General features: G+C 48.5%; 2 protein-coding genes across 3 annotated transcripts in view; both read right to left on the reverse strand.

Moving 5' to 3' along the window:
- The window catches only part of LOC310657815 (uncharacterized protein), a 437,520-nt gene that overhangs the window by 265,583 nt on the left and 146,616 nt on the right, over positions 1-25,321 (reverse strand). The window lies entirely within an intron of this gene.
- On the reverse strand, positions 1,570-20,131 carry UBL7 (ubiquitin like 7). Of its 2 annotated transcripts, none has more exons than XM_083398919.1 (11): positions 19,986-20,131; positions 14,756-15,001; positions 13,107-13,226; positions 10,112-10,194; positions 9,878-9,962; positions 7,647-7,704; positions 6,110-6,243; positions 5,880-5,929; positions 3,776-3,943; positions 3,049-3,171; positions 1,570-2,190 (listed from the first exon to the last, which is right to left on the reverse strand). In XM_083398919.1, exons 1-11 carry the CDS (start codon positions 20,047-20,049, stop codon positions 2,053-2,055), a joined length of 1,269 nt encoding a protein of 422 aa, XP_083255045.1. In that variant the 5' UTR covers positions 20,050-20,131; the 3' UTR covers positions 1,570-2,052. The 2 variants fall into 2 exon arrangements, with proteins under 2 accessions (XP_083255045.1, XP_083255046.1); XM_083398920.1 differs by lacking the exon at positions 19,986-20,131 and adding an exon at positions 19,833-19,943.

Raw genomic sequence — 25,321 nt, forward strand, 5'->3', positions numbered from 1 at the left:
ATTTCTATTCAGCCCTCCTCTAAATGCTCTTCCTTCCCAGCTGTCCTGGCAGCCAGCTGCGACTTCCCTGGAGCGCTGCACACCCTCCGTGCGAAGAGCACCGCCTGCTGCCTCAAAACTTCATGACAGCCAAGGATGGGGAAACTGTGGGCCTCTAGAGGGTCACAGAATCGTAGAGTTGCAAATGCAGGAATTACAGCTAAACGGTTTTTTGGATTACAGCAACATGGCCAGTTGTCTGGAATGACGAGAGTTGGGGGGGGCAGCAACATCTGGAGGGCATGTTGACTAAGAGGTTAAGAAAAAAGTTGAGAGTATTCTTGAAGATTCAGTGCTTTCAAGGTTGACATAATATGTAGCCACACTATTTACTGTTGATCAACGCACTGCCAAATTAGGACTGAAACCCTTCGTGCATTTTCAGAATTTACAGACAATGATGTTGCCGGTGTGTGCATTTTGATGAACTGAGCATCATGCCATTGGTTCTAATTAAATAAATGTTGATAATTTTATTAAATATTCAGGGTACAGTCATACCTCATGTTACGTTTGCTTCATGATACGTTTTTTCAGGTTGCGTCCTGCGACGACCCAGAAGTACCGGAAAGGGTTACTTCCAGGTTTCGCTGCTCGTGCATGCGCAGACATGCAAAATCACCTCTCGCGCATGCGCAGCAGCAGCGAATCGCAACCTGCGCATGCACAGACGCACCGCTGCGGGTTGCATTATATTCATGTTGCAAATGGGCCTCCGGAACAGATCCCATTTGCAACCAGAGGTACCACTGTAATGCATATTTAGCACAGCTAATTATATATTTTCTTAATGGGTCTATTAATGGATTAAATTTATTTTTTAACAGAGGATAGTCTGTTACTCCATGCACCTCCAGAAGATGTCCACTGGAATCACCTGCATATTTAAACCTACATCTGAGGCAGAGATCTTTCCCATTCACCTGCTACCTGATCTTTTCAAAAAATCCAGGAGCTGGAGATGCCATAATTGAACCTCGGTCCTTTTGCATGCACGAAGCAGGCACTCTGCACTCAGCTACCGTTCCTGCCTTAATCCTGATCTGCCTTCTGTCCTCCCTTAAGAACACCAGAAGGTCCTGCTGGATGAGGCCAGTGGCCCATCTGGCCCAACCTCCTGTTCTCACAGTGGACAACCAGGCGCCTGTGGGAAGCTTGCAAGCAGCATTCAAGCAGAAGAGCAACTCCCTCCCCTCCTGTGGTTTCCAGCAATTAGCATTCAGAAGCATTGCTGCCCGACCGTGAAGGCACAGCATAGCCATGGGGGCTAGTAGCCATTGACCCCCCTCTCCTCCATGACTTTGTCCAATCCTCTTCTAAAGCTGTCAGGTGGCCAGCCCTGCCTCTTGGGAGAGCCAGTTCCAAGCCTCAACTGTGCACTCCATGAAAAAGTCCTGTTTTTAAGCTGCCCTAAATCTTCCAACATTCAGCTTTGTTGGATCTCCACCCTTGTTTCAGGAGAGCACTAGGCAGCTGTCAGCTGGGCACCAGAGGCTCAAAACCTTACAGGACAACAGAAGCACAGCCTGCTGGGAGAAGGGCAGCTTTAATTAAGGTGCCTGAGAGTCATACAAATTAGACAGGAGTCATGAACACAGGAGGAAAAAGCATGCAAGTTATGCAGAAGGATGGAGGATCCCTTCAGAGAGGGCAGTGCCCGATCTTCTTCCCACAGGGGAACATGGGCACCCAGCTGTCTGGGGTGCAGACTCTTTTCATCCAGCCCTGGAAGCAGCTGCTGGTTCATCACAATCCATCCCAAAGTCAGAGCTTCTGCCTTGTTGCTGTCCACCAGCCCCTTTGCCTGAAAAAGGCTTTTCTTCCGACAAGGAAAAGTGGAGGGTGGGAAAGATTCTGGGCTGGCCCAGTGCAGCGTGGATGGAGAACAGGGCAATGATGGGTGCCGGGTGCCCAAGGACGGGCTCAGTGGGTACAGGGATCAAGCGCAATAGAATAACCTCCCAGGGTCCAAGGCCTCTCCGTCAGAGGCACGCAGGTAAGCATGCAGAGACATTAGGGGGCTCCTCCAGCAAATATGAGCTCCAGAGCGGCCTGGATATCCCCCCCAGTGGCCTGGAGGGCTCGGAGGCTCAGCTCATCGTCGTGGATGCCCATGTCCCGCAACTGCTGCAGCTGCAGCTGCCACTGGCTCTGTAGGCGGAAGAGAGGGAAGGAGCAGAGTTAGCCCAAGTCCCAACACAGTCAAGTGGGATGGCTGGATTTGGAGGGGCAGTGGGAGAGAACCAGAGCCAGGGCTGCAGAAGTTGGCACAGTGCTCTTGGGCAAGTCAGTGGTTGCCAGTTCATTTCTAGGCCCAATTCAAGGTGAATGTTTGAAAGCCCTAAATGACCCGGGCCCCAAATACCTGAGGCCACCTCCTTCCTTAAAGGCACTTTTGGGTGGGTGCTGAAACCAGCAGAGTTCCTCTGCCTGCAGGGATGGGGGACAAGGGGAGAGGGCCTTCTCCATGGTTTTAAATGTTGTGTTTAATGCTGTAACCTGCCCTAGGACCTTAATCAATCAATCAAGATAATCATCTACCTGATCCACCTCATAAAGCTGCTCAGGGAGAAGGAGGGAGCACGTGGAGGCTGAAGAACACTAGGCTTAACTCACAGGAAATCCCCAGGGCAAATCCAGGTCTGCCTGCAATCACCTCAGGCAGCCTCAGGCTTGGCTTCCCTGGCCCTGCTGGGTTGTCATGAAACTAAATGCTGACTTGAATTAGCTTCAAGCAGGGGAGACAGAGTAGGGGAGAGATAAAGAAATTGGGCAAGTTGCTAGCCCTGAGCCTAACCCATCTTGCGTAGGGTGATTAAAGAGGATGTAATGTCACCAGGTTGATTTATTTATTAATTACATTTCCACCCCACCCTTTCTCCCAAAGGAGCCCTCCTTGTAAAAGTGGCTTGTGGACGCAGTGCGCTGCCCAGGCCACAAAAGCAAGGAAGGCATCGGCCAAGCCGACTGCGCCACTGGGGTGGGCAAGTGCGCCTGAAGGTTACGGACCTGAAGGTTTGGCTGCCCGGAAGCCTGCAAGGCGTGCTGCAAGGCCTGGCTGAAGAGGTCATTGGTGATGGGCGTTCCTGACTGGACGCTGGAGGACATCGGAGACGTGCCTGAAGAATGCCCCTGGGAAAAGGAAGAGGAAGAGGAAGAGGAAGAAGGTGCTTTTGGTGCATAGAAGGGAATGGAGGATTTCCCATTATAGGTCTCTTTACCACAGGGGTGGAGAAACCTGTGGCTCTACAGGTGATATTGGACTCCCAGCCCACCAACCAGGGCCAGCAAAGTCAATGGTCAGGGTGGATGGGAGCTGGAGGCCACCCATAACCCCTGGAGGGCCACATCTGCCTCATCCCTGTTGCAGGGGGAGCAGAATATTTCCCTCTGACGCTCCTGTACCACTAAGGCAGTGCTTTGTGTCCCAGTGGTACCTCAGGTTACAGGGCCCAAGCCCCAGGGCTTCTTCTGCCAGGCCCCTCCCACCCCTGGCCTCCAGCAAGTTGTCAATGAGGGGAATGTGGCCCTCAGCTGGAGAATAAACCCCTCACCCTTGGCATAGAAGCACATGTGTGTACACAGCATGGGCTAGAAACGGGCCTGCACCCCAGGTCTTTTTAATACCATAGAATCCTAGTTGGAAGGTCCTCTCAAGTTCATCTAGTCCAACCCCCAGGAATGCCTCTGGAAGGTGCCCAGCAGCATCCAGCCGCACCCCATGCTTCCCTTTTACCTGGGTCCCGGGGGTCGGAGTGTGGGAGCTGCTCTCAGGGGTACTGGCTAGAGCCAGGGCCGTCGCCAGTTCGCTCTGGGTGATGGGCCGGGGGCCGGCTGCCCCAGTGTAGCCAAGGGACGCCGGGCGGGACCCAGAGGTGCTGCTGGAAGGCGTGGTCCTTGTGCTCTGCAAGAGCAAAGAGGAAACGCTGCTTACTGCTTGCACAAAAAGGTTTGTTTCAACTGCACAGCTGACTCCCCAACCCAAGCGAGCAGAGACCAGGAGCGGTGCCTCCGGGTTCCATTTTTTAAAGAGTGATTCTATTTCTGAACCAGTTGGGAACATTCAGGATCCCCACTAGAGGAGTCTCTGCCTGCCACAGAGACACCTGCTTCCTCGCTAGAAAGGAAATACTGAAGAGATCTTTGGATGACTTCATACACTGGCTGCATTCGCACATCAGGATAAGCGAGCAAGCACTCAGCGCACTTATGAGAAATACATGGCGGAGAGGGCTATCAGTGGCTTCGAGTCACTCTGCCTCCACTGTTGGGAGCCGTAAATGGTTCTGAATACCAGTTGCTGGAAGGGGAGAGGTTCTTGTGCTTGTGGCTTCCCGCAGAAACATCTGGTGGGCCACAATGAGGACAGCATGCTTGACTGGGTGAGCCATTGGCCTGATTCTGCAGGGCTCTTCTAATGTTCATTCCGCTCCTGCTTCACTTCTTTCACGATGCAAACAACAGGAGGAATCAGCTTCTAGACTCTTGCTATTTTTGAGTGCAATTCAGTTGCATCCTTGCAAATCCAGTCGATACAGAGCTCCTGCCAACTGCCCAGCATAAGAAAGGCCCTTCTGGATCAGACCTGAAGCCCCTGGGAAGCCCACCAAGAAGGCTGTTTTTACCCCAAGCACCTGGTATTCGGTGGTATAGGCTGTGTTTTGAACAGGGCAGCTCAAGAACTTGAGAGTCGGGGGCTTATGTCTTCGCTCTGAGAGATTCCCATTTAGTGCTGAAAAATCTAAGTCGCACTTAATATTTAAAAGGCAATCAAAAATATAAAAAACAGACAGCTCCCTCTCAAAGCTTACAAGTCATATCAAATTCAACCCCAACGTATTTTTCAAGGCAATGCGTGGTCTTGCTGCATATCCATTAACAGATGACATATTTCAACTTTTTGAACTAAAAGGTAAGGAGAGGGGACATGATCAAGGCATAACATTAGGCACTGTGCAAAAAGCTTTTCTCCCACTCTCACAATCCTGTAACTCAGGACCATCTAATGAAACCGAATTGTGAGCAATTCAAAACGAAACAAAACACTAGGAAGCCCTCTAAGCAGAGTGAAACTACTGAATTTGCTGTAAGAGCTAGGGATTGCTGCTAACCTGAGCAGCTTTTTGAACAATTTAGACACATTCATGGGGGATAATGGCTATTTGCCAGGGCAACTGTGTGCTGAACTCTGGTAACAGAGGACGTATGCTTCAAAATGTCAGCTGATGGTCAGCACAATCGGGTTGAGTATAGTCGCCCTCCTGTCCTGCGGGTGGGCTTGTCAGAAGAGGCATCTGGTTGGCCCTGTGGTTTCCCACATGTCTGGAGCTCAGACTACACTCGAGTAGGACCCTGGCAGAGACACATACCCGACTGGCATGTTCCCTCTCTCCTAGTCGATTGTTCGGGAGCCTCATAAACTTTCTTCAGCCCGAACATCACAGCGACCGATGTCAACAGACACCAGCACACTTAGGGATCTGCAGAGTCTTCGCAGTTGCGTAACAGACCTCAGCAACTCAGCACTTTGGCTAATCTACTTTATTTACATAGAAACACACATGGAGCACTGCAACATGGCTCCCTCTCTCTTTAGCATCAGACAGTAAAAAAAGGACAATAGTCCCACTTCACGGAACACAGTAACACAAACATCCTGTCTCCATCACTTGCCACTCTGTGGAGTCAAAACATGCACCGTCATGCGATGGACAAAAATCCCAGGACTGCAATCATGGAGCAGGAATTCTAACAGAACAGGAGGCAGGACTGGATGGTCCTTTGGCCTCATGTCCTTCACAGGGACACCCAACGCAACTCTCGGGTCTTTTCAACATTACCTGATGGAAATCGTCTTCATCATCAGAGAGACCTTCAAACAGGAAACCACCTGCCCAAGAAAAGAGACCAGAGGGAAGGACAAGGTTCTCCTCAAACTCAGGTACCATTCAATACCGACGGCACAAATTCTGATGTGTGAACTCCCCATTTTAGAATTACAAAACATCAGAAATGCACTACATTTGCTTCTCAGTCCCTGAGAGATCTGTGCCCCAAGTGCCTCGCTCACCTGGCATGTCCCGGTAGGAGCTGGAAGGCATGCTGCGTGAGGAGGCCTCTCCCGTAGGCAAGGGGGTGCTGCTGGCCACAGAGTGGAGAACCAGGATAATGGCATTCACCAAGGCAGGGTGGGATGGGATGAGCCTAGAAAGAGTGGCAAGAACAAGCAAGCTGGGGGAGGCCCGGCAGCCACAGGACCCTCCAAGGACATCTACCCTGGCCCCACCAATGGCAGAAACCAGCTCCTACAACAGGCCTGATTGGTAGGCCACCCAGACTTAACAAAATAAAGTTGCCTCCTTCTGTAGCAGCCTTTTCAACTGCACAACAGTTTGTGATATCAAAAAATTCCTAACATTCTTCCTAAAACTTTGCAAGGTTTGGCTTCAGTTCCAGCCCAAGTTCATCAGTTTGAACTCACCAATTCAGAAACAAAACTTTTTAAAAATGGTTCAGTAACTCAGAACTGGTTGAGATGCCTTCACATAGGGAAATAGGTGCCAGCTACAAAAAAATCAGCACCACAAAAATCTTGACCCTTTTTTTTCAGGGGCAGGGGCAAAAGATTTGAAGTTTGACAGGAAATCTGTTTTGTCTGTGATAATAATAAGAATAAGAATAATTTATTATTTATACCCCGCCCATCTGGCTGGGTTTCCCCAGCCACTCTGGGCGGCTTCCAACTGAATATTAAAAACAGTACAGCATCAGACATTAAAAACTTCCCTAAAGAGGGCTGCCTTCAGTTGTATTTTAAAAGTAAAATAGTTGTTTATTGCTTTGACATCTGCTGGGAGGGCGTTCCACAGGGCAGGCGCCACTACCGAGAAGGCCCTCTGCCTGGTTCCCTGTAACCTTACTTCTTGCAACGAGGGAACCGCCAGAAGGCCCTCGGCGCTGGATCTCAGTGTCCGGGCTGAATGATGGGGGTGGAGACGCTCCTTCAGGTATACAGGACCGAGGCCGTTTAGGGCTTTAAAGGTCAACACTGACTCTTTGAATTGTGCTTGGAAATGTACTGGGAGCCAATGCAGATCTCTCAGAACCGGTGTTATGTGGTCCCGGCGGCCACTCCCAATCACCAGTCTAGCTGCCGCATTCTGGATTAATTGCAGTTTCCAGGTCACCTTCAAAGGTAGCCCCACGTAGAGCGCGTTGCAGTAGTCCAAGCGGGAGATAACTAGAGCATGCACCACTCTGGCAAGACAGTCCGCGGGCAGGGAGAGTCTTAGCCTGCGTACCAGGTGGAGCTGGTAGACAGCTGCCCTGGACACAGATTTGACCTGTGCCTCCATGGACAGCTGTGAGTCCAAAATGACTCCCAGGCTGCGCACCTGGTCCTTCAGGGGCACAGTTACCCCATTCAGGACCAGGGAATCCCCCACACCCGCCCGCCCCCTGTCCCCCAAAAACAGTACTTCTGTCTTGTCAGGATTCAACCTCAATCTGTTAGCCGCCATCCATCCTCCATCAGCCTCCAGGCACTCTCTGGAGTGACTCAGGAGGACACCAGAACTCAGGTCTATGATGCTTAAACAAAAACTTACGTGTCCAACATATTCGGGTCAGCAAAGACAGAGAAAAGATCCTTATCCTGCAAGACACCTGTCAGACAACAAAATTATTGCAATCAACAAGAAAAATCTGCAACATCCTATCCACCAAGAAATATTATTATTATTAAATATACATACTGCAGAATTTATATACTTCAGAAGAAAACTTACCATATATACTTCAGAAGATTTCAGTGTGGTGCACAGGAATACGTGAGCAGTGTTAGAAACTGATACAGTAAACCTCAGGTTGCGAACGTGATCCGTGCGGGAGGCACGTTCACAACCCACAGCATTCGCAACCGCAGCACCGCTTTTGCGGGTCACGATTCGGCACTTTTGTGTATGTGCAAAGCGCAATTTAGTGCTTCTGCGCATGCGCTGAAACCTGGAAGTAACCCGTTCCGGTACTTCTGGGTTCGGCGTGGTGCACAATCCGAAAACACGTGATCTGTAACCTGAGGTACCACTGTACAGTGGTGCCTCGCAAGACGAAAAGAATCCGTTCCGCGAGTCTCTTCGTCTTGCGGTTTTTTTCATCTTGCAAAGCAAGCCCATTAGCGGCTTAGCGGATTAGCGCTATTAGCGGCTTAGCGGATCAGCTGTTAAGCGGCTTAGCGGATCAGCTGATAAGCGGCTTAGCGGATCAGCTGATAAGCGGCTTAGCGGATCAGCTGGTAAGCGGCTTAGCGGCTTGGGGAAAAGGGGGGGGAGGGAAAAAACCCCACAGGAACTCGCAAGACATTTTTGTCTTGCGAAGCAAGCCCATAGCAAATTCGTTTTGCGAAGCACCTCCAAAATGGAAAACCCTTTCGTCTAGCGGGTTTTCCGTCTTGCGAGGCATTCGTCTTGCGGGGCACCACTGTATATGAAAGCTAGGAGCTAAATGGCACCATGAGCCTAGGTTATGGGTGCAACAGGAAAATGTCTAGGCACACTTTTTTATAACACGAATACAAAGCTGAAAATGAATGAACTGCAGCTAAAGTATTAGGTTCATTTTTCACGTGGCCTAGTCCTTTCCCTGCCCACTACTCTAATATTCTTAAGAGAGTCTCTTCTCCAGACTTCAGAGAGTAGCTGAAAGTGGGGAGGCAGAAGAAGGTCCTCCTTTCCTTCCACTCTGCAGTTTTAACCTGCAATACCGTGGTCAGAGCTCAGAAACTACTAACACTAATGAAATTCTCTGTTGCAAAATGCGCCTAGAACAATGGGAGTTCCGAACACCATCTGTGAGCCCTGTCTGAAACCGCAGAGGAAACCCCTGCCTTAAAACGTGCAAACCTGAAGCCTGTAAGCAAAACAGACCTAAACTGACTTGGCATGAAGCAATCAATCCTATCAGTCAGGAAGCCAAATATGATTGGAAATCTCATTAATTTGGTGTTTTCCTAGGGGTAGGGATAGTGCAACAACATTTTGCTGCAGCCCCAAGCACATTTACTTGGAAAGAAGATCCACTGAAACCACAAGGACCTCCTTTCAACTGGAAGTACTGAAGACTAGAGGACTGAATGATAGAACTGCAGAGTCATCTAGAGCAGCTCCCTGCAATGCAGAAATCACAGGTAAAGAATCCACAGCAGATGGCCGTCCAACCTCTGAGGATACAACAGAAACACTCCTGGATCAAATCAAAATTCCTCCTTTTCCAAAATCCTATTTCCCAAGTGGGTGCATTGGTGTACCCCAGTGGTCCCAGTCCCCCCCCCCCCGGACTTGTATTCAAGGGTTCCATCTAATCATCACCCCTCTTATTTCCAGTCTACAGAGGGAGAGCCCTGTCACTTACTTTACCATCACCCACCAAATCGGCACCACTCTTGAACAAGGGGGAAGTCGAAGAAGACTCAGAGGAACCCCAGGGTATGCATAAGTCCATTTTGGTGGGCAGAACCCCATAAAAAGCCAGCCCAATGTGGACTGAGCATGCTCAGTGGGCAGAACATGCTGACTGACCACCTGGTTTGGGGAGGGGGTCAGAAAACTGGATGATAAGGTGAATTGAAGGCAGTATCTAGACAGACAGAAGGCAGACTGGCAGGCCTGATTGCAATGCTTCTAGTACCTGTTGTAGGTGGTAGGAGGGGGTTTGAAGAAGACAAGACGGGTTGACCTCACACAGTTAAATCCTAAGTGTCAAACTTTTGCCAGCTCAGGTATGACAGCCTGAGATAAATGCAGAACAGCAGTGTCTTTGCCTACACACCAAGCCTACCTACCCAAAGCGACCGGGTCGCTGCTGAGGCCGGGGGTAGCAACAATGATCTGATCGAGCGACTCCTTGTTCCCCAGCATCTTGAAGACCTGCGTGGGGGACACAGAGAAATCAGCAAGGCTGACAGAGAAAGCCACATGCTGCCTTTGAGAACAGCAGCCGCAACGTATCGACGCTCCCCACTTCCCTGTGAAAGGGGCCCAGTGAGCCCAGGAGGGGCAGCATCAGCCATGCTCACCGAATCCCTGAAGACAGGACTGCTGTGCAGAGCGGTGTGCAGGACCCGGAACTCCCGGACTGCGGCAGCTTTGTCCACTGGCTCTGGGGGGAAGAGGGGGGGAGCAAGAGATCAGACGCTTGGTGGAATCAGTCAGCAAAAGGAGACAGCAGCAGCAGCAGCAGGCATCCATGAGACAAGGGTCAAGCATATTCTGCAATTTCACTGTCTGAGGTGCCAGAAGGGGACACAGAGCAGGGACTGGATGATGCAGGGACATCTTTTTAAAATAATTTTTATTAATTTACAATAAAAAAACAAAATAAAACATTCATTATTTTCACATTCATATTTTCCGAATCTTTCTTTTTTGAACTTCCTTCAGCTTTTCCGCAAATCTTTCGTAGTTATTATTAATTTACGCATTTCCTTTGTTTATATTGTCATTATATAAATCTTTTTCTTCTATTCCCTTTTAACAATACCTCTCGCGTTTTCACAGTGCTCTTTTAAAACCTTCTAGCGTTATTTGACCCTCACTTATACTCTCCAGATATTCAACAAATTTTCTCCAGTCTTCTGTAAACTTTTGGTCTCTTAAACATCTAATCATCCCAGTCATCTTATCCAGTTCGGCATAGTCTAACAACTTCAATCTCCAGTCTTCTATTGTCGGTATTTCCTGTTGTTTCCATTTCTGAGCCAGCAACACCCTTGCAGCTGTCACTGCATATTGGAAAAACTTGCTATCCTTTCTTAGAATCATAGAATAGAATCATAGAATCATAGAGTTGGAAGAGACCACAAGGGTCATCGAGTCCAACCCCCTGCCAAGCAGGAAACATCATCAGAGCACTCCTGACATATGGTTGTCAAGCCTCTGCTTAAAGACCTCCAAAGAAGGAGACTCCACCACACTCCTAGGCAGCAAATTCCACTGTCGAACAGCTCTTACTGTCAGGAAGTTCTTCCTAATGTTTAGGTGGAATCTTCTTTCTTGTAGTTTGTATCCATTGCTCCGTGTCCGCTTCTCTGGAGCAGCAGAAAACAACCTTTCTCCCTCCTCTATGTGACATCCTTTTATATATTTGAACATGGCTATCATATCACCCCTTAACCTCCTCTTCTCCAGGCTAAACATGCCCAGCTCCCTTAGCCGATCCTCATAAGGCATTGTTTCCAGGCCTTTGACCATTTTGGTTGCCCTCCTCTGTACACGTTCTAGTTTGTCAGTGTCCTTCTTGAACTGTGGTGCCCAGAACTGGACACAGTACTCCAGGTGAGGTCTGACCAGAGCAGAATACAGTGGCACTATAACTTCCCTTGATCTAGATGCTATACTCCTATTGATGCAGCCCAGAATTGCATTGGCTTTTTTAGCTGCCGCGTCACACTGTTGGCTCATGTTAAGTTTGTGGTCAACCAAGACTCCTAGATCCTTTTCACATGTACTGCTCTCAAGCCAGGTGTCACCCATCTTGTATTTGTGCCTCTCATTTTTTTTGCCCAAGTGCAATACTTTACATTTCTCCCTGTTAAAATTCATCTTGTTTGTTTTGGCCCAGTTCTCTAATCTGTCAAGGTCGTTTTGAAGTGTGATCCTGTCTTCTGGGGTGTTAGCCACCCCTCCCAGTTTGGTGTCATCTGCAAATTTGATCAGGATGCCCTTGAGTCCATCATCCAAGTCGTTGATAAAGATGTTGAATAAGACCGGGCCCAAGACAGAACCCTGTGGCACCCCACTAGTCACTCTTCTCCAGGATGAAGAGGAACCATTGATGAGCACCCTTTGGGTCTGGTCAGTCAGCCAGTTACAAATCCACTGAGTGGTAGCATAGTCAAGACCGCATTTTACCAGCTTCTTTACAAGAATATCATGGGGCACCTTGTCAAATGCCTTGCTGAAATCAAGGTAGACTACATCCACTGCGTTCCCTTCATCTACCAGGCTTGTAATTCTGTCAAAAAATGAGATCAGGTTAGTCTGACATGACTTATTTTTCAGAAATCCATGCTGACTATTGGTGATCACAGCATTCCTTTCTAGGTGCTCACAGATTGTTTGCTTAATGATCTGCTCCAGAATCTTCCCTGGTATTGATGTTAGACTGACTGGGCGGTAATTATTTGGGTCCTCTCTTTTCCCTTTTTGAAAATAGGGACAACATTTGCCCTCCTCCAGTCTGCCGGGACTTCGCCTGTTCTCCAGGAATTCTCAAAGATGACTGCCAGTGGTTCTGAGATCACATCTGCCAGTTCTTTTAATACTCTTGGATGCAGTTCATCTGGCCCTGGAGACTTGAATACATCTAAACTAGCCAAGTATTCTTGTACTATCTCCTTAGTTATTCTGGGCTGTGTTTCCTCTGCTGAATCATTTCCTCCAAATTCTTCAGGTCGGGCATTGTTTTCTTTATCGGAGAAGACTGAGGCAAAGAAGGCATTGAGGAGTTCAGCCCTTTCTGTGTCCCCTGTTTGCATTTCACCATCTTCTCCTCTGAGTGACCCCACTGTTTCTTTGTTCTTCCTTTTGCTACGAACATACCCATAGAAGCCTTTTTTGTTGCTTTTAACCTCTCTAGCAAGCCTGAGTTCATTCTGTGCTTTAGCTTTTCTGACTTTGTGTCTACACGTGCTGGCTATTTGTTTTAATTCCTCTTTGGTGGTTTCCCCCCTTTTCCATTTTTTGTACACATCCTTTTTTAATCTTAACTCAGTTAAAAGTTCTTTAGATAGCCACCCTGGCTTCTTTAGGCACCTTCCATGTTTCTGTCTCATTGGTATTGCCTGAAGTTGTGCTTTTACTATCTCCCTCTTAACAAACTCTTAACAATCTCCTTTCCTAGAATACCTAACAGAAAGGCCTCTGGCTTCTTTATAAAAGTATATTTTAGAATCTTTTTCAACTCATTATATATCATTTCCCAGAAGCCTTTCACTTTCTGATGCAGGGACATCTTGGCCTTCATGTACCGCACCAGGAGTTCCCAAAGTGGTTGGTCCCATCCTGGCTTACCTGGCTTCTGTTCTGGCTCTGGCCAGGACTTTCGGAGGACGTGGACTGTGGAGCCGGACTGGATGCCATAGAATTCAAGTGTCTGGTCATCCCGCAGCTTCCGTCCACAGTAGATCAGATCTGAAAGGCAGTGCAGCATGGAACACGTGAAAAAGCTGGGCTTGTGGGACGGGGAGGTACCAGCACCATTTTCTGAACCAGAGCTGGGCAACATGGTGCCCCCCTCCAGATGTCTGATTGTTTGTTTCATAAAAATTACCGTATTTTTCGTTCTATAGGACGCACATTTTCCCCTCCAAAAATTAAGGGGAAATGTGTGTGCGTCCTATAGAGCGAATGCAGGCCGCGCCGCTCAGCCCAAAGCCAGAACAGGAAGACGGAGCACTGCAGAGCGCTCCGTCTCGCTGTTCTAGCTTGGGGACGGCTGCGCGAAAAGCCTCTCCAGGGCAGCGGGGTGCCTTCACCCCGCTGTCCTACAGAGGCTAGCAAGGTTGTTCCCAAGCCAGAACAGCGAGACGGAAGGCTCCGTCTCGCTGCTCTAGCTTGGGGACGGCTGCGCGCAAAGCCTCTGCAGGGCAGCGGGGCGCTGCGCTCCAAAGGCTTCGGGGCGTCCTATGGTCCGGTGCGTCCAATGGAGCGAAAAATACAGTAATACACTGGTTGATTGTAAAAAGAAAAAACCTGAAAGCGCTTTGCAAAAAGGTAAAACATAAGATCAAGATCAATTTACAATTTACATGAACATTTTAGCAGAGACCAAAAGGAATACAGTGAAGGTGCCTGCTTGAGATCAATAGGCAGGGAGTTCCAGAGTTTAGGTGCTGCCACACTAAAGGATCGAGTTCTTACAAATGTGGAGTGGTCTTATGTGGCACCTGTAGTAGGGTGAATTCCACCAATCAAAGCTATTGAATGGGCACATGCAGGGCAAGGTGATCACATGGGCACACTAGTCCCTAGTTGCTAAGTGCTTTCTAGTAACACTTTGAATTTGGCCTCGTTGTTGGAGTCCCAGTGGTCAGGGATGGTGGGAGATGGCGTTCAACAACGGCTACACCTGCACGAAACAGAGTGGTTAGCCTTGTCTCTGAGAGACCGGGATTCTTCTTCCCTGGAACTCCAGGAACTGTAGCTCTGTGAAAGGAATGGGGTGCAGATCTCTGATCAACTTTCAGCACGCTGAACAAACTACATTTCCCAGGATTCTTTGGGGGAAGCCATGACACCGCTTTAAATGTGTGGTGCAGGTGTGGCCAGTGGCGTAGCGTGGGGGTGCAGGGGGGCCCGGCCGCACCGGCCGCAACATCTGGGGGGGGGTGCGCTCGCACTCGCAGCTCTCTGCCCCTACCTGGCTCACTCACTCTCTCTCACTGCAGTGCTGGCTGTGCGAATCCGATCCAAGCCGCCGGGTCGCTGCCCACTGTGGAGGCGAGGGTGCCAGGCGTGTGGTGCGGTGCGGTGCGGAGAGAGAGCGAGGGACTATCTGGGGGAGGGACAGTGCAGCGGGGGGGGGGGGGCGCAAATTACTTGCCTTGCCCCGGGTGCTGACAACCCACGCTACGCCACTGGGTGTGGCCAGGGCATTTCATGATCTTGAGTTCTGATGATGGTGATGATGATATGGCAGGAAGTTAAGAACAGCAGCTCACCAATGAGTTCTGGGTCGGGGACAGATTCCTGCAGCTTCCCTGTGATGAGCTGCTTCAGGTAGGAGATGCTGCAGCCCCCCAAGGGCCACTCGCCCAGCTCCGTTTCTGGCAGGCGCAAAATGGACTTGGGAGCCAGCGGTTGATCTGCCAGCTTGACTGCGATGTAGCACTCAGAGAGAGCCATGGCGTCCGATTCCCTGGGAGGACTTGGTCCAGTGAGGCCCCAATCTGAGCTCCAAGCGGAATCTGTAAAAGGAACACAGGGAACTGCTTTTTACTGAGTTAGACCATGGGCTCATTGAGCTCAGTACTGCCTACACTGCTTGGCAGCAGCTCCCCAGAGTTTCAGGCAGGGGTTTGCCTATCTGGAGATGCCGGGCTTGACCTTGGGACTTTCTACATGCAAAGCAGGTACTCTGCCACTACGCTACAGCCCTTCCACGTAAGGAATGTCTCCTCCAAGGGGCACCACTAACCATGGTGTAACCTGCCTCCCAACTGCCTTTAGCACTGGTTGGGTGCAAACTGTATCACCTGAGCTGCAAATGTGATTCCATGCCCTCACCTTGGACATCAATTCTAGGCCAGAGGAGCAAGGACAGCAGTTGCAGACCTCACAGAACACCCAGCTGCCGGGAGGTCAGACAGGAATTCAGGCTTGCAAGAGAGGTTAAAAATAATTTTTAAAAGGTTTCTCTGGCTACTTTCAAAGCAAGAGGAAGAAAAAGCAAGACACAGGTCCTCTCTGTGAAGATGACAGAGAAATGCTATTGGGGGACGGAGAGAAGGCAGAACCGCTTAACAACTACTTTGCCTCTGTCTTCACCCAAAAGGAAAGTAGTGCCCAACTTGGTCTATGAGACTTAGAAAAGGATGCTGTGATTACGAAGACCTAGCATGAGTTTCTCAAAAACAAGTCACGCCAGAAAAATCTCACTGCTTTTTTTGGATAGTTACAAAATTGGTGGATCATGGGAATACCATGGACGTTGTGTATCTTGATTTCAGTAAGTCTTTTAGCAAAGTCCCCCATTGTATTTTTGCGAAAAATCTGGTAAAATGTGGTCTGGATCCACTTTTAGGTGGATTTGTAGCTGGTTGATTGACAGAACCCAAAGTGTGCTCACAAAGGGTTCCTGGAAAAAAGGGACAAATGGGTTATTGCAGAGTTCTGCCTTGGGCCCGTTGTTGTTCAACATCTTTATAAACAACGTGGATTAAGGAATTGAGGGATGCTTATCTAATTTGCAGATGACACCAAACTGAGAGGGGTAGCTAATGCCACAGAGAACAGAATGACTTTAACAGTTTGGAGAACTGAGCCCAAACTAACAAAATGAATTTAAGTAGGGACAAATGTCAGGTTCAGCACTTAGGCAGGAAGAACCAACTGCACAAGTATCAGGTGGGGGACACTTGGCTTGCCAGTAATACATATCAAGTGGATTGAGGGGTCTTAGGAGACCACAAGCGTCACATGAGTCAACTGGGATGGGTGCAAAGGAAGGTAACCACGATGGTCAAGGATCTGGAAACCAAGTCTTCTGGGGAGCAGTTGAGGGAGTTGGGGCTGTCACATGGAAGAGGGAGCAGACTTATTCTCTCCTGCTCTGTAGGGTAGGACTCAAACCCTACAGAGTTACAAGAAAGGAGATTCCAACTAATCATCAAGAAGAACTTTCTAACAATAAGGAAGTTCAGGAAGAACTTTCTGAGGGGAAGAGCTGTTTGACTGTGAAATGGACCGTCTCAGAAGGTGGTTGGCTTTCCTTCCCTGGAGGTTTCTAAGCAGAGGTTAGGTGGTCCTGTATGCTTTAATTGAGATGGCTGCATTGTAGGGGGTTGGACTAGATGACCCTCAGGGTTCCTATCAATCTAAAGATCTATTATTCTATGCCTCACTACTAGCTACAGTTAGGGGTGTTCAGAAATTAGTATTTCAGGCAGGGGTCTCTCTCAGCCCTATTGAAATTGCCAGGGATTAAATCTGTGACCCTCGGCATACAAAGTATGTGCTCTAGCAATGGGCTACAGTCTTCCCAAAGGAACCACATAACTGCAAAATAAACCCAGGTCTATTAAAATGTGACCTGGGCGCTGCAGGGAGCGTGTCTTATTATGACCAAGGAGAGACCAGTGCTTTAGTTGCCTAGGGTTGCCACTTGTCTTGTATAATACAGGACTGTCTCCTATTTCAATTTCATTTTAATCCTATGTCCTGTGTGGATACAGTTTTGTCTTGTATTTCAGGTCTTCTCTCTCTCTCTCTCTGCCAAGTTAGGGATCCTTTCCAAATACAGTGGTGCCTCGCAAGACGAAATTAATTCGTTCTGCGAGTCTCTTCGTCTAGCGGTTTTTTCGTCTTGCGAAGCAACCCTATTAGCGGCTTAGCGGATTAGCGCTATTAGCGGTTTAGCGGCTATTAGCGGCTATTAAAGGCTTAAGGGATTAGCTGATTAGCTGCTAAAAGGCTATTAGCAGTTTAGCGGCTTAGAAAAAGGGGGTGGGGAGCGAAAAAAAATCTCAAGACTCGCAAGACATTTTCGTCTTGCGAAGCAAGACCATAGTGAAATTCGTCCTGCGAAGCGCATCGAAAAATGGAAAACCCTTTCGTCTAGCAGGTTTTCCGTCTTGCGAGGCATTCGTCTTGCGGGGCACCACTGTACATGAGTTTGAAAGGGTGTGTGAAATGTCATGTATTTCAGCTCCGGATAGCCAAGCACAGATAGATTTACAAATTCATGTGTATGTGTGTGTGTATTTGCGTGTGGCAAATTCCATAGGGGCCATACTGTTAGGCTGCAATAGAATTTATGGAATTTACAGCATGCTATGGTTTAAAAGAAAACTACATGAAAATGTTATATAGATGGTATCAAACACTGAGTAACGCGGGTGGCGCTGTACTGGGACGCGGGTGGCGCTGTGGGTAAAACCTCAGTGCCTAGGACTTGCCGATCGTATGGTCAGCGGTTATATTGTGATCTTTTCTGTGAACCGCCCTAAGACCTCTGGGTACAGGGCAGTAAATAAATTCAGTCAATCAATCAATCAATAGTAATAATCTGCAGTTTTATAAGAGCATATATTTAAAGTAGATGAATAAAAGAATAAGTTAATTTAGAATATGCAGGAAATGTAAAAAAATTAATTTAAGGAACCACAGAAAGAGGAGGAAGGAAGTCGAGTTTTGAAATGTTAGAATGATTGTAAAGCTACTGAAATGTATATAATTGAATATATATATATATATATGAAAGACGCAGGTGGGGCTGTGGGTTAAACCACTGTGCCGCTTGGGCTTGCCGATTGAAAGGTCAGTGGTTCGAATCCCCGCAACAGGGTGAGCTCCCGTTGCTCAGTCCCAGCTCCTGCCAACCTAGTAGTTCGAAAGCACGTCAAAGTGCAAGTAGATAAATAGGTACCGCTCCGGCAGGAAGATAAACAGTGTTTCCATGTGCTGCTCTGGTTTTGCCAGAAGTGGCTTAGTCATGCTGGCCACATGACCCGGAAAAACTGTCTGCGGACAAATGCTGGCTCCCTTGGCCAGTAAAGTGAGATGAGCGCTGCAACCCCAGAGTCGTTTGCTACTGGACTAAACTGTCAGGGGTCCCTTTACCTTATATGTATATGTATACAGTGGTACCTCTGGTTAAGAACTTAATTCGTTCTGGAGGTCCATTCTTAACCTGAAACTGTTCTTAACCTGAGGCACCACTTTAGCTAATGGGGCCTCCCGTTGCTGCCACCCCGCCGGAGCACAATTTCTGTTCTCATCCTGAAGCAAAGTTCTTAACTCGAGGTACTATTTCTGGGTTAGCGGAGTCTGTAACCTGAAGCGTATGTAACCCGAGGTAGCACTGTATATAAATCTTGCAAGTTAATAACATTAATTTACTTTAATGCATCAATGTTTATTTTCCTATCCTTCAGCTAAAAGCCTGGATGTTCATGTGATGGGATTATTGGGGAAATGGCTGGAATAAAGACCTCACTTCTGTACTTCCAAAATTGTGTCGTTCGTGACTGGAATTAACTGTCAGGGGTCCCTTTACCTTTTATGTATAGTGGTACCTCCAGATGCGAACGGGATCCGTTCCGGAGCCCCATTCGCATGTAGAAGCAAACGTAACCCGCGTCCACGCGCCACATTTTGGCACTTCTGCGCATAACGTCATTTTGAGCGTCTGCGCATGCGGCAAAACCCGGAAGCAACGCCCTCCGTTACTTCCGGGTTGCCGCGGAGCGCAACTCGAACGTGCTCATCTTGAAGCACATTCAACCCGAGGTATGACTGTATGATGTTGTTGTTGTTGTTTAGTCGTTTAGTCGTGTCCGACTCTTCATGAACCCATGGACCAGAGCACGCCAGGCAGGCACTCCTGTCTTAAATATAATTGCCTCCACCCTACCCTGTCCCGTATTTTGCCAGAACAAAGGAGGCAACCCTACAGTTGCCCCCCACCCCACCCCAGTCCTTGAAGCTCTCACGGAAGAAGAAGAGGAGGAGTTTGGATTTGATATCCCGCTTTATCCCTACCCGAAGGAGTCTCAAAACGGCTAACATTCTCCTTTCCCTTCCTCCCCCACAACAAACACTCTGTGAGGTGAGTGGGACTGAGAGACTTCAGAGAAGTGTGACTGGCCCAAGGTCAGCAGCTGCATGTGGAGGAGCGGGGAAGCGAACCCAGTTCACCAGATTACGAGTCCACCGCTCTTAACCACTACACCACACTGGCTCTCTGAAGAAGAATGTGAAGGCAACAGTGCTTTCCTGCTCCCAATCCCTGCCTCCTTCCTCCTTCCAGAGCTGTCAGCCAATGGCCTGCTGCCTCTGAACACGCAAAGGGATGGGCTCCGGAATTGGATCTCCAGAAGGGGACAGGTAGGGGGCAGGCGGCCCTCTGGGGCACCCAACTCCCACCAGACCTAGCTAACACGGCGAATTGGGAGTCTTGCATTTGCTGGAGGGCCCCACAGACCCCCCTCCCCCTGCGCCAGGCCAAGAGGGGGCTTCCAAGGCCCTTCTTCCAGACTGGCCCACTGGCAGCCCCTTCCCCCTCTCAGCCTGGCCCACCTCGCAGGGTTGTTGTGGCGCGGATAAACCGGGGCGGGAGAAGCGTTTGACTGTCCTACTTGAGGCCCTTGGAAGAAAAGGTGGGCCACAAATGCCGTAAAGCACAACAGAAGCCCATTTTCCTACAAAATCCCCCCTCCTTGCTCTGCCTACCGGGATGTTTACAGCCGACGGTCTCCTCCAGCCGGAAGCGCTTCCCTGACCCCGCGCGAGGCATGCTGGGGAGTGGAGTCCGCGCGGAGGAAGCGGCCTCGCGTCTCTCGCCTGGGCGGCCGGAGAGGGAAGAGGAGGGGCGACGGTAAGCTCCGCCCCCTCGCAGTCGATCCGCAAGGCATCCTGGGAGCGGCGGTCCCAGCTCGGATGGGGGGGGGAGAAAGACATGAAGCCCGTGGATCGGGGTAGAGCAGCGTCGTGACGTTAAGCGCCCGAGCCAATCAGAAGAGAGGAGGGTGCCAGGAGGGGCCAATAGGCGGGCAGGAATTCAGAGCTGCCGTGAGTTTGGAAAGAATCTGGGCGCGCGAAGTTTCCAAGGCGCTTCTCTTCCTCAGTTACGGTAGTTGGAGGTCGAGCGCCTTTCGTCCTTGAATTGAATTTTGCTTTTATTTTTAATGTCATTAGTGATTGCTTAAAGAGTTGGAAGAGTCCAAACTTTCCTTTTATATATATAATTTTTATTTTAAAAAAAATCTGTTTTACAATTTAGAATACTCATATGAATATCCTTAAAATATCAGTGACTTCCCTTCTACTCTTTCCGTGGTTCATTTTGCATATCATAAATTCCTGCATATTTTACATAAACTAAACCATTCAGTATTCAGTTATTACATCCGTCAAATTTACAAAGTTGAATTTATCTTAATGCTGCCAACGTTTTCAAGTGTACACAATTTCCCGCCATATATTCAATAAACATTTCCCAATCTTCTTTAAACGCATGTTCTTGTTCTCTTATTCTATATGTTAAGTCCCCATGAATCACCACAGCCTAGAAGGGCAAAGGCACAAACATATTGTATCTGGTGACCGTCCCCATTATTTGCATGGTTTCCTGTTCTTAATAAAAATCACATTATTAAAAGAAGTACAGTCATACCTCATGTTACGTTTGCTTCAGGTTGAGCGTTTTCAGGTTGTGTCCTGAGGCGACCCGGAGGTACCGGAAAGGGTTGCTTCCGGGTTTCGCCGCTCGCGCATGCGCAGAGGCGCAAAATGACATCACGTGCGCGTGCAGAAGCGGCAAATCGCAACCTGCACACACACAGAAGCGGGTTGCGTTCCTTTCAGGTTGCGAATGGGCCTCAGGTTAAGTACTTAATTCGTTCCGGAGGTCCGTACTTAACCTGAAACTGTTCTTAACCTGAAGCACCACTGTAGCTAATGGGGCCTCCTGCTGCTGTCACGCCGCCGGAGCACGATTTCTGTTCTCATCCTGAAGCAAAGTACTTAACCCGAGGTACTATTTCTGGGTTAGCGGAGTCTGTAACTTGAAGCATATGTAACCCGAGGTACCACTGTACAAAGATACAGTGCAGCTCCAGAACCGATGAAGTCTTGACTCATACAAGGATTGTCTTTACAAATCACTGACTGGCATAAAATGCATCTTGTTTTGTAAACGCCTTTGTGCCATTTGCAGGGGCAGCTCATCGTCCTCCGGCACCTGGCCTTGCAGATGCCCGGTTTGCAGAGTGAGTGGGCTAGGCTGGGGGCAAACACCCTCCCGGGCCCAGTTCCCTCTGCCTAGGCTGCTGCCCCTTTTCCTGGGGGGGTGGGGTGGCACATGTTTTGCCACATGTTCGCATGTTCCGACAAGAGCGGGTGGCCAGGGAGCATGGGGGATGGGGCAGGGGGTGCAGCTGGACTTTGAAGAAAGCTCCGCGGGGGACAGTAACAAAATGGTTGCTGCTGGGCCGTGGAGTAACAAAATGCTGACAGAGTTGGGGGCACAATGGGTGGCGCATCATAAAGAGCGGAAGAAGAGCAGCGCCAGATGCCCCTGTCCCAAGGGGAAAGGCACATCAACTGCTGTCACAGAGATGCTGCTTGCACCTCGAAAAAAAGGGGTGGGTGAAGGGTCCAATCCTGACACACAATTAAGTGCAGAGCTCTTTTAAGTCCCTTACCTTTCCCGCCCCGACCTGGCCACAGCGATCCATGCGATGGTCACCTCCAGGCTTGACTACTGTAATTCGCTTTACGTGGGGCTGCCCTTGAAACTGTCCCAGAAACTCCAGCGGGTGCAGAATGCGAGGCTCCTCACGGGGTCCCTGCCATGGGAGCATATTCACCCAGTGCTTTAGCAGTTGCACTGGTTCCCAGTGGAGTATCGGGTCAGGTTTAAGGTGCTGGTCTCAACCCTTAAAGCCCTTTGTGGCTTAGGGCCCTCGTATCTATGGGACCGCCTCTCCTGGTCTGCCCCACAGAGGACCTTAAGGTCCATGAATAACCATAGTATAGAGGTCCTGGGCCCTAAGAAAGTTAGATTGTCCTCCATCACGGCCAGGGCCTTCTCAGTGATAGCTCCGACCTGGTGGAATGCTCTGTCCCATGAGACCAGGGCCCTTCAGGATTTAACCTCCTTCCGTCGGGCCTGTAAGACAGAGCTATTCCGCCTGGCTTTCAATTTGAACTTAGCCTGATCTTTTATTCCCCTTTCTTCCCTCCCTCTCCCCTTTTTATGAAGATTCCCCGCTCTGGGATCCCACAGTTAATTCTCCCCTGGTCTCCTCGCTGACCCAAGTAGGACTAATTTAGCCAGCTAGCCCTGATGATCATCTAATGTTTATTGGATAGATTTCCCCCCTAAATTGATTTTTGAATTCTGAATTTATTGTTATTCACGTTTTATACTGTATTTTATGCTGCTTTTTGTTGCATCAATTAAGTGTTTTAAATTTGTTGTTAGCTGCCCTGAGCCTAGTTTTCTGAACTGGGAAGGGCAGGGTATAAATAAAATATTATTATTTATTATTATTATTATTATTATTATTATTATTATTATTATTACTATTATTACTATTATTACTATTATTACTATTATTACTATTATTACTATTATTATTATTATTAATTATGTACAGCCAGTTGCTCACCCTGACTAATGCAAGGATAAAAAGGAGGCAACACGTCGTGAGGATCAAATGGGAAGAACATGCATGCAAACTTGAGCCCCTTCGAGGAAAGGTGGGATATAAATCATACAATGTGAAGGGACCCTGCGGATCATCTAGTCCAATCCCCTGAAATGCAGAAATCCCAACACCGTAGAATAAATGCAGACTCTCCAAGTGTCAGGCTCCATTTACAAGAAAGGAATAAACATTCCCTATGCTTCCTAAAAAATGGCTGGCTGAAGAAGCATTGCAATTTAATGATTTGAAGTGGATTGGTGACCTTTCTCTTCAAAACTATAGGAAGGGCTTCGTAGGCCAGCTTCATTTCCTTCATTTGGTGCAGGTATTTTCAGACCCTCCAAGTGCCCCTGTTTTCCAGGGACAGTTCCAGATTTACAGAAGTCGGGCCGGTTTCTGATTTGATCCTGGAATGTCCTGCTTTTCCTTAGGACATTCCTATTTTCATCAGAGAAATGATGGAGGGTATGTAAATGACATAAATGAATATGCCCCGTGGCTATAAGAGACAGGGCCTTGTCTGCTGCAGCACCCGAACTCTTCACCTATTCTTGTCCTCCCATTATTTATGGTATTTAGGACCATTTACTGTATTGACCCAAATATAAGCCACACTTTTTTTTTTCTTCAAATTCTGACCGTGAAAAGTTAAAGTGCGGCTTATATTCGCAACCTTACAAAAATGGGCTTTTATGATATCGTTGCTGAAACAGCTGCCCTAGGCCTGCGGCCATGCCTTGCCTACCAAGGCCGAAATGGAGAGCACCGACCCCCACACCTCCCAGGATGCCACCACAAGGGCCATCAGGGGTGCGGGACAACAATGCCCATCCGGATCGCTGTTCACAAGCCATTTACGGGTGTGAGTGCCTGCGGAATTTTAAGGGAGCAGCTTATATTCAGGTATTGAAACCCCCCCCCCTTAATTTTAAAAGTGCAGCTTATTTGCAGGGGCGGCTTATATACTGGCCAATACAGTAATTGGGTTTAGCACCCATTTTTATCATGCTCTGATTATTATCTGTCTTTGTCAAAAAAATTTAGAAAACATTCTAATAAATTCTAGTGAGGCACAAAATTGATGGTGGTTTATAAGGATTGGCCTTCTAAGGTACTTTGGGGGGACCCGTCAAAAGGTAGATTAAATCCAGTTAATAAACAAACCGAAGGTTCCTATTACTTCCTTCAGCTGCTGCCCAGTGATTAGGGATGATGGGAGTGTCGCAGGAACCCCCCCCCCCCATCATTCAGTTTGTACAAACTTCACACACACTCACACTCACACACTACATACGCTTTGCTTCTGTTATAAATTCATAGAAAATCAATCATACATCAAATTTGCACTGTTCCACTTTTATTTTACTCCATGAAGGAAGGACTATAAAATGGGGAAGGTTTGATACAGGGCAGCCATAATCCCTTGAGCATACCAGCACATACACAGGAGCCCTGCCCAGTTGCTATGCCAACCCTGATGGTCCTAGACAGAAGACCATCAAGATCACAAAGAACTTGCATATGGGAGTGGATTCAGCACGGACTGGAACAAAGGACAATGATGAGATCTTCCCTTTGGGGGCAGGAAACTGCAAACTCCCCTCTGTCACCTGGAAAGTACTCATGGGGAGGGGGAAAGGGGAACCAGCCAGGTGACAGGACACTCAGGTTACCACCACAACTCCTCCCTCAACCCCTCCTTTCTGTGATGTAGGCGTGATGTATCTGAGGGGTGGTCTTAGGTTACACCCCTTCTTTGATGTATGTATGATGTTTCTGGGGGTGGTCTTGATCTACAGGCTGGCAATTTCAAAAGTCTTTATAAGGCCTTGCACACCATTTTTCTGTGTCTTTCCTCTCTCCTGCAAGTGAGGGGAGCACCCTGTTGCAACAGTTCAATAAAAGCCAAGCCTACAGGCTGCTGATTTGCTCCAAATAATCCTGGTTGGTGTCTTTGTTTTTGTCCAAGGGAGCTCTCGGATTTTTCCGTTAACAGGAGCCAGAGGTCATATTCATAAGTTAGGCCTCCCCTTTGCTAAATTCACAGCTTAGCATTAATTTTTACTCCATTCTCAAATTTTAAGAGCAACCATGTCTCAGATTAAAGCTGGGGAATGTGAGGCGTGATCCCTTTAGGGCAGGGGTCAGCAACCTTTTTCAGCCGGGGGCCGGTCCACCATCCCTCAGACCATGTGGTAGGCCGGACTATATTCTGAAGGGAAAAAATAAATGAATTCCTATGCCCCACAAATAACCCAGAGATGCATTTTAAATAAAAGGACACATTCTACTCATGTAAAAACACACTGATTTCCGGACCGTCCGTGGGCTGGATTGAGAAGGCGATTGGGCCGC

The sequence above is a fragment of the Podarcis tiliguerta genome (genome assembly GCF_965153285.1).
Source record: "Podarcis tiliguerta genome assembly, chromosome: 9".
NCBI lineage: Eukaryota > Metazoa > Chordata > Lepidosauria > Squamata > Lacertidae > Podarcis > Podarcis tiliguerta.

Excerpts from the sequence above, each read along its gene's own strand:
- UBL7 (XM_083398919.1), bottom strand. The coding sequence starts at position 20,049 with ATGCCTCGCGCGGGGTCAGGGAAGCGCTTCCGGCTGGAGGAGACCGTC. Across the intron at positions 13,227-14,755 it reads CCCCGACCCAGAACTCATTG|ATCTGATCTACTGTGGACGG; the intron begins GTGAGCTGCTGT and ends ACTGCCTTTCAG. Across the intron at positions 9,963-10,111 it reads GTCCTGTCTTCAGGGATTCG|GTCTTCAAGATGCTGGGGAA; the intron begins GTGAGCATGGCT and ends TCCCCCACGCAG.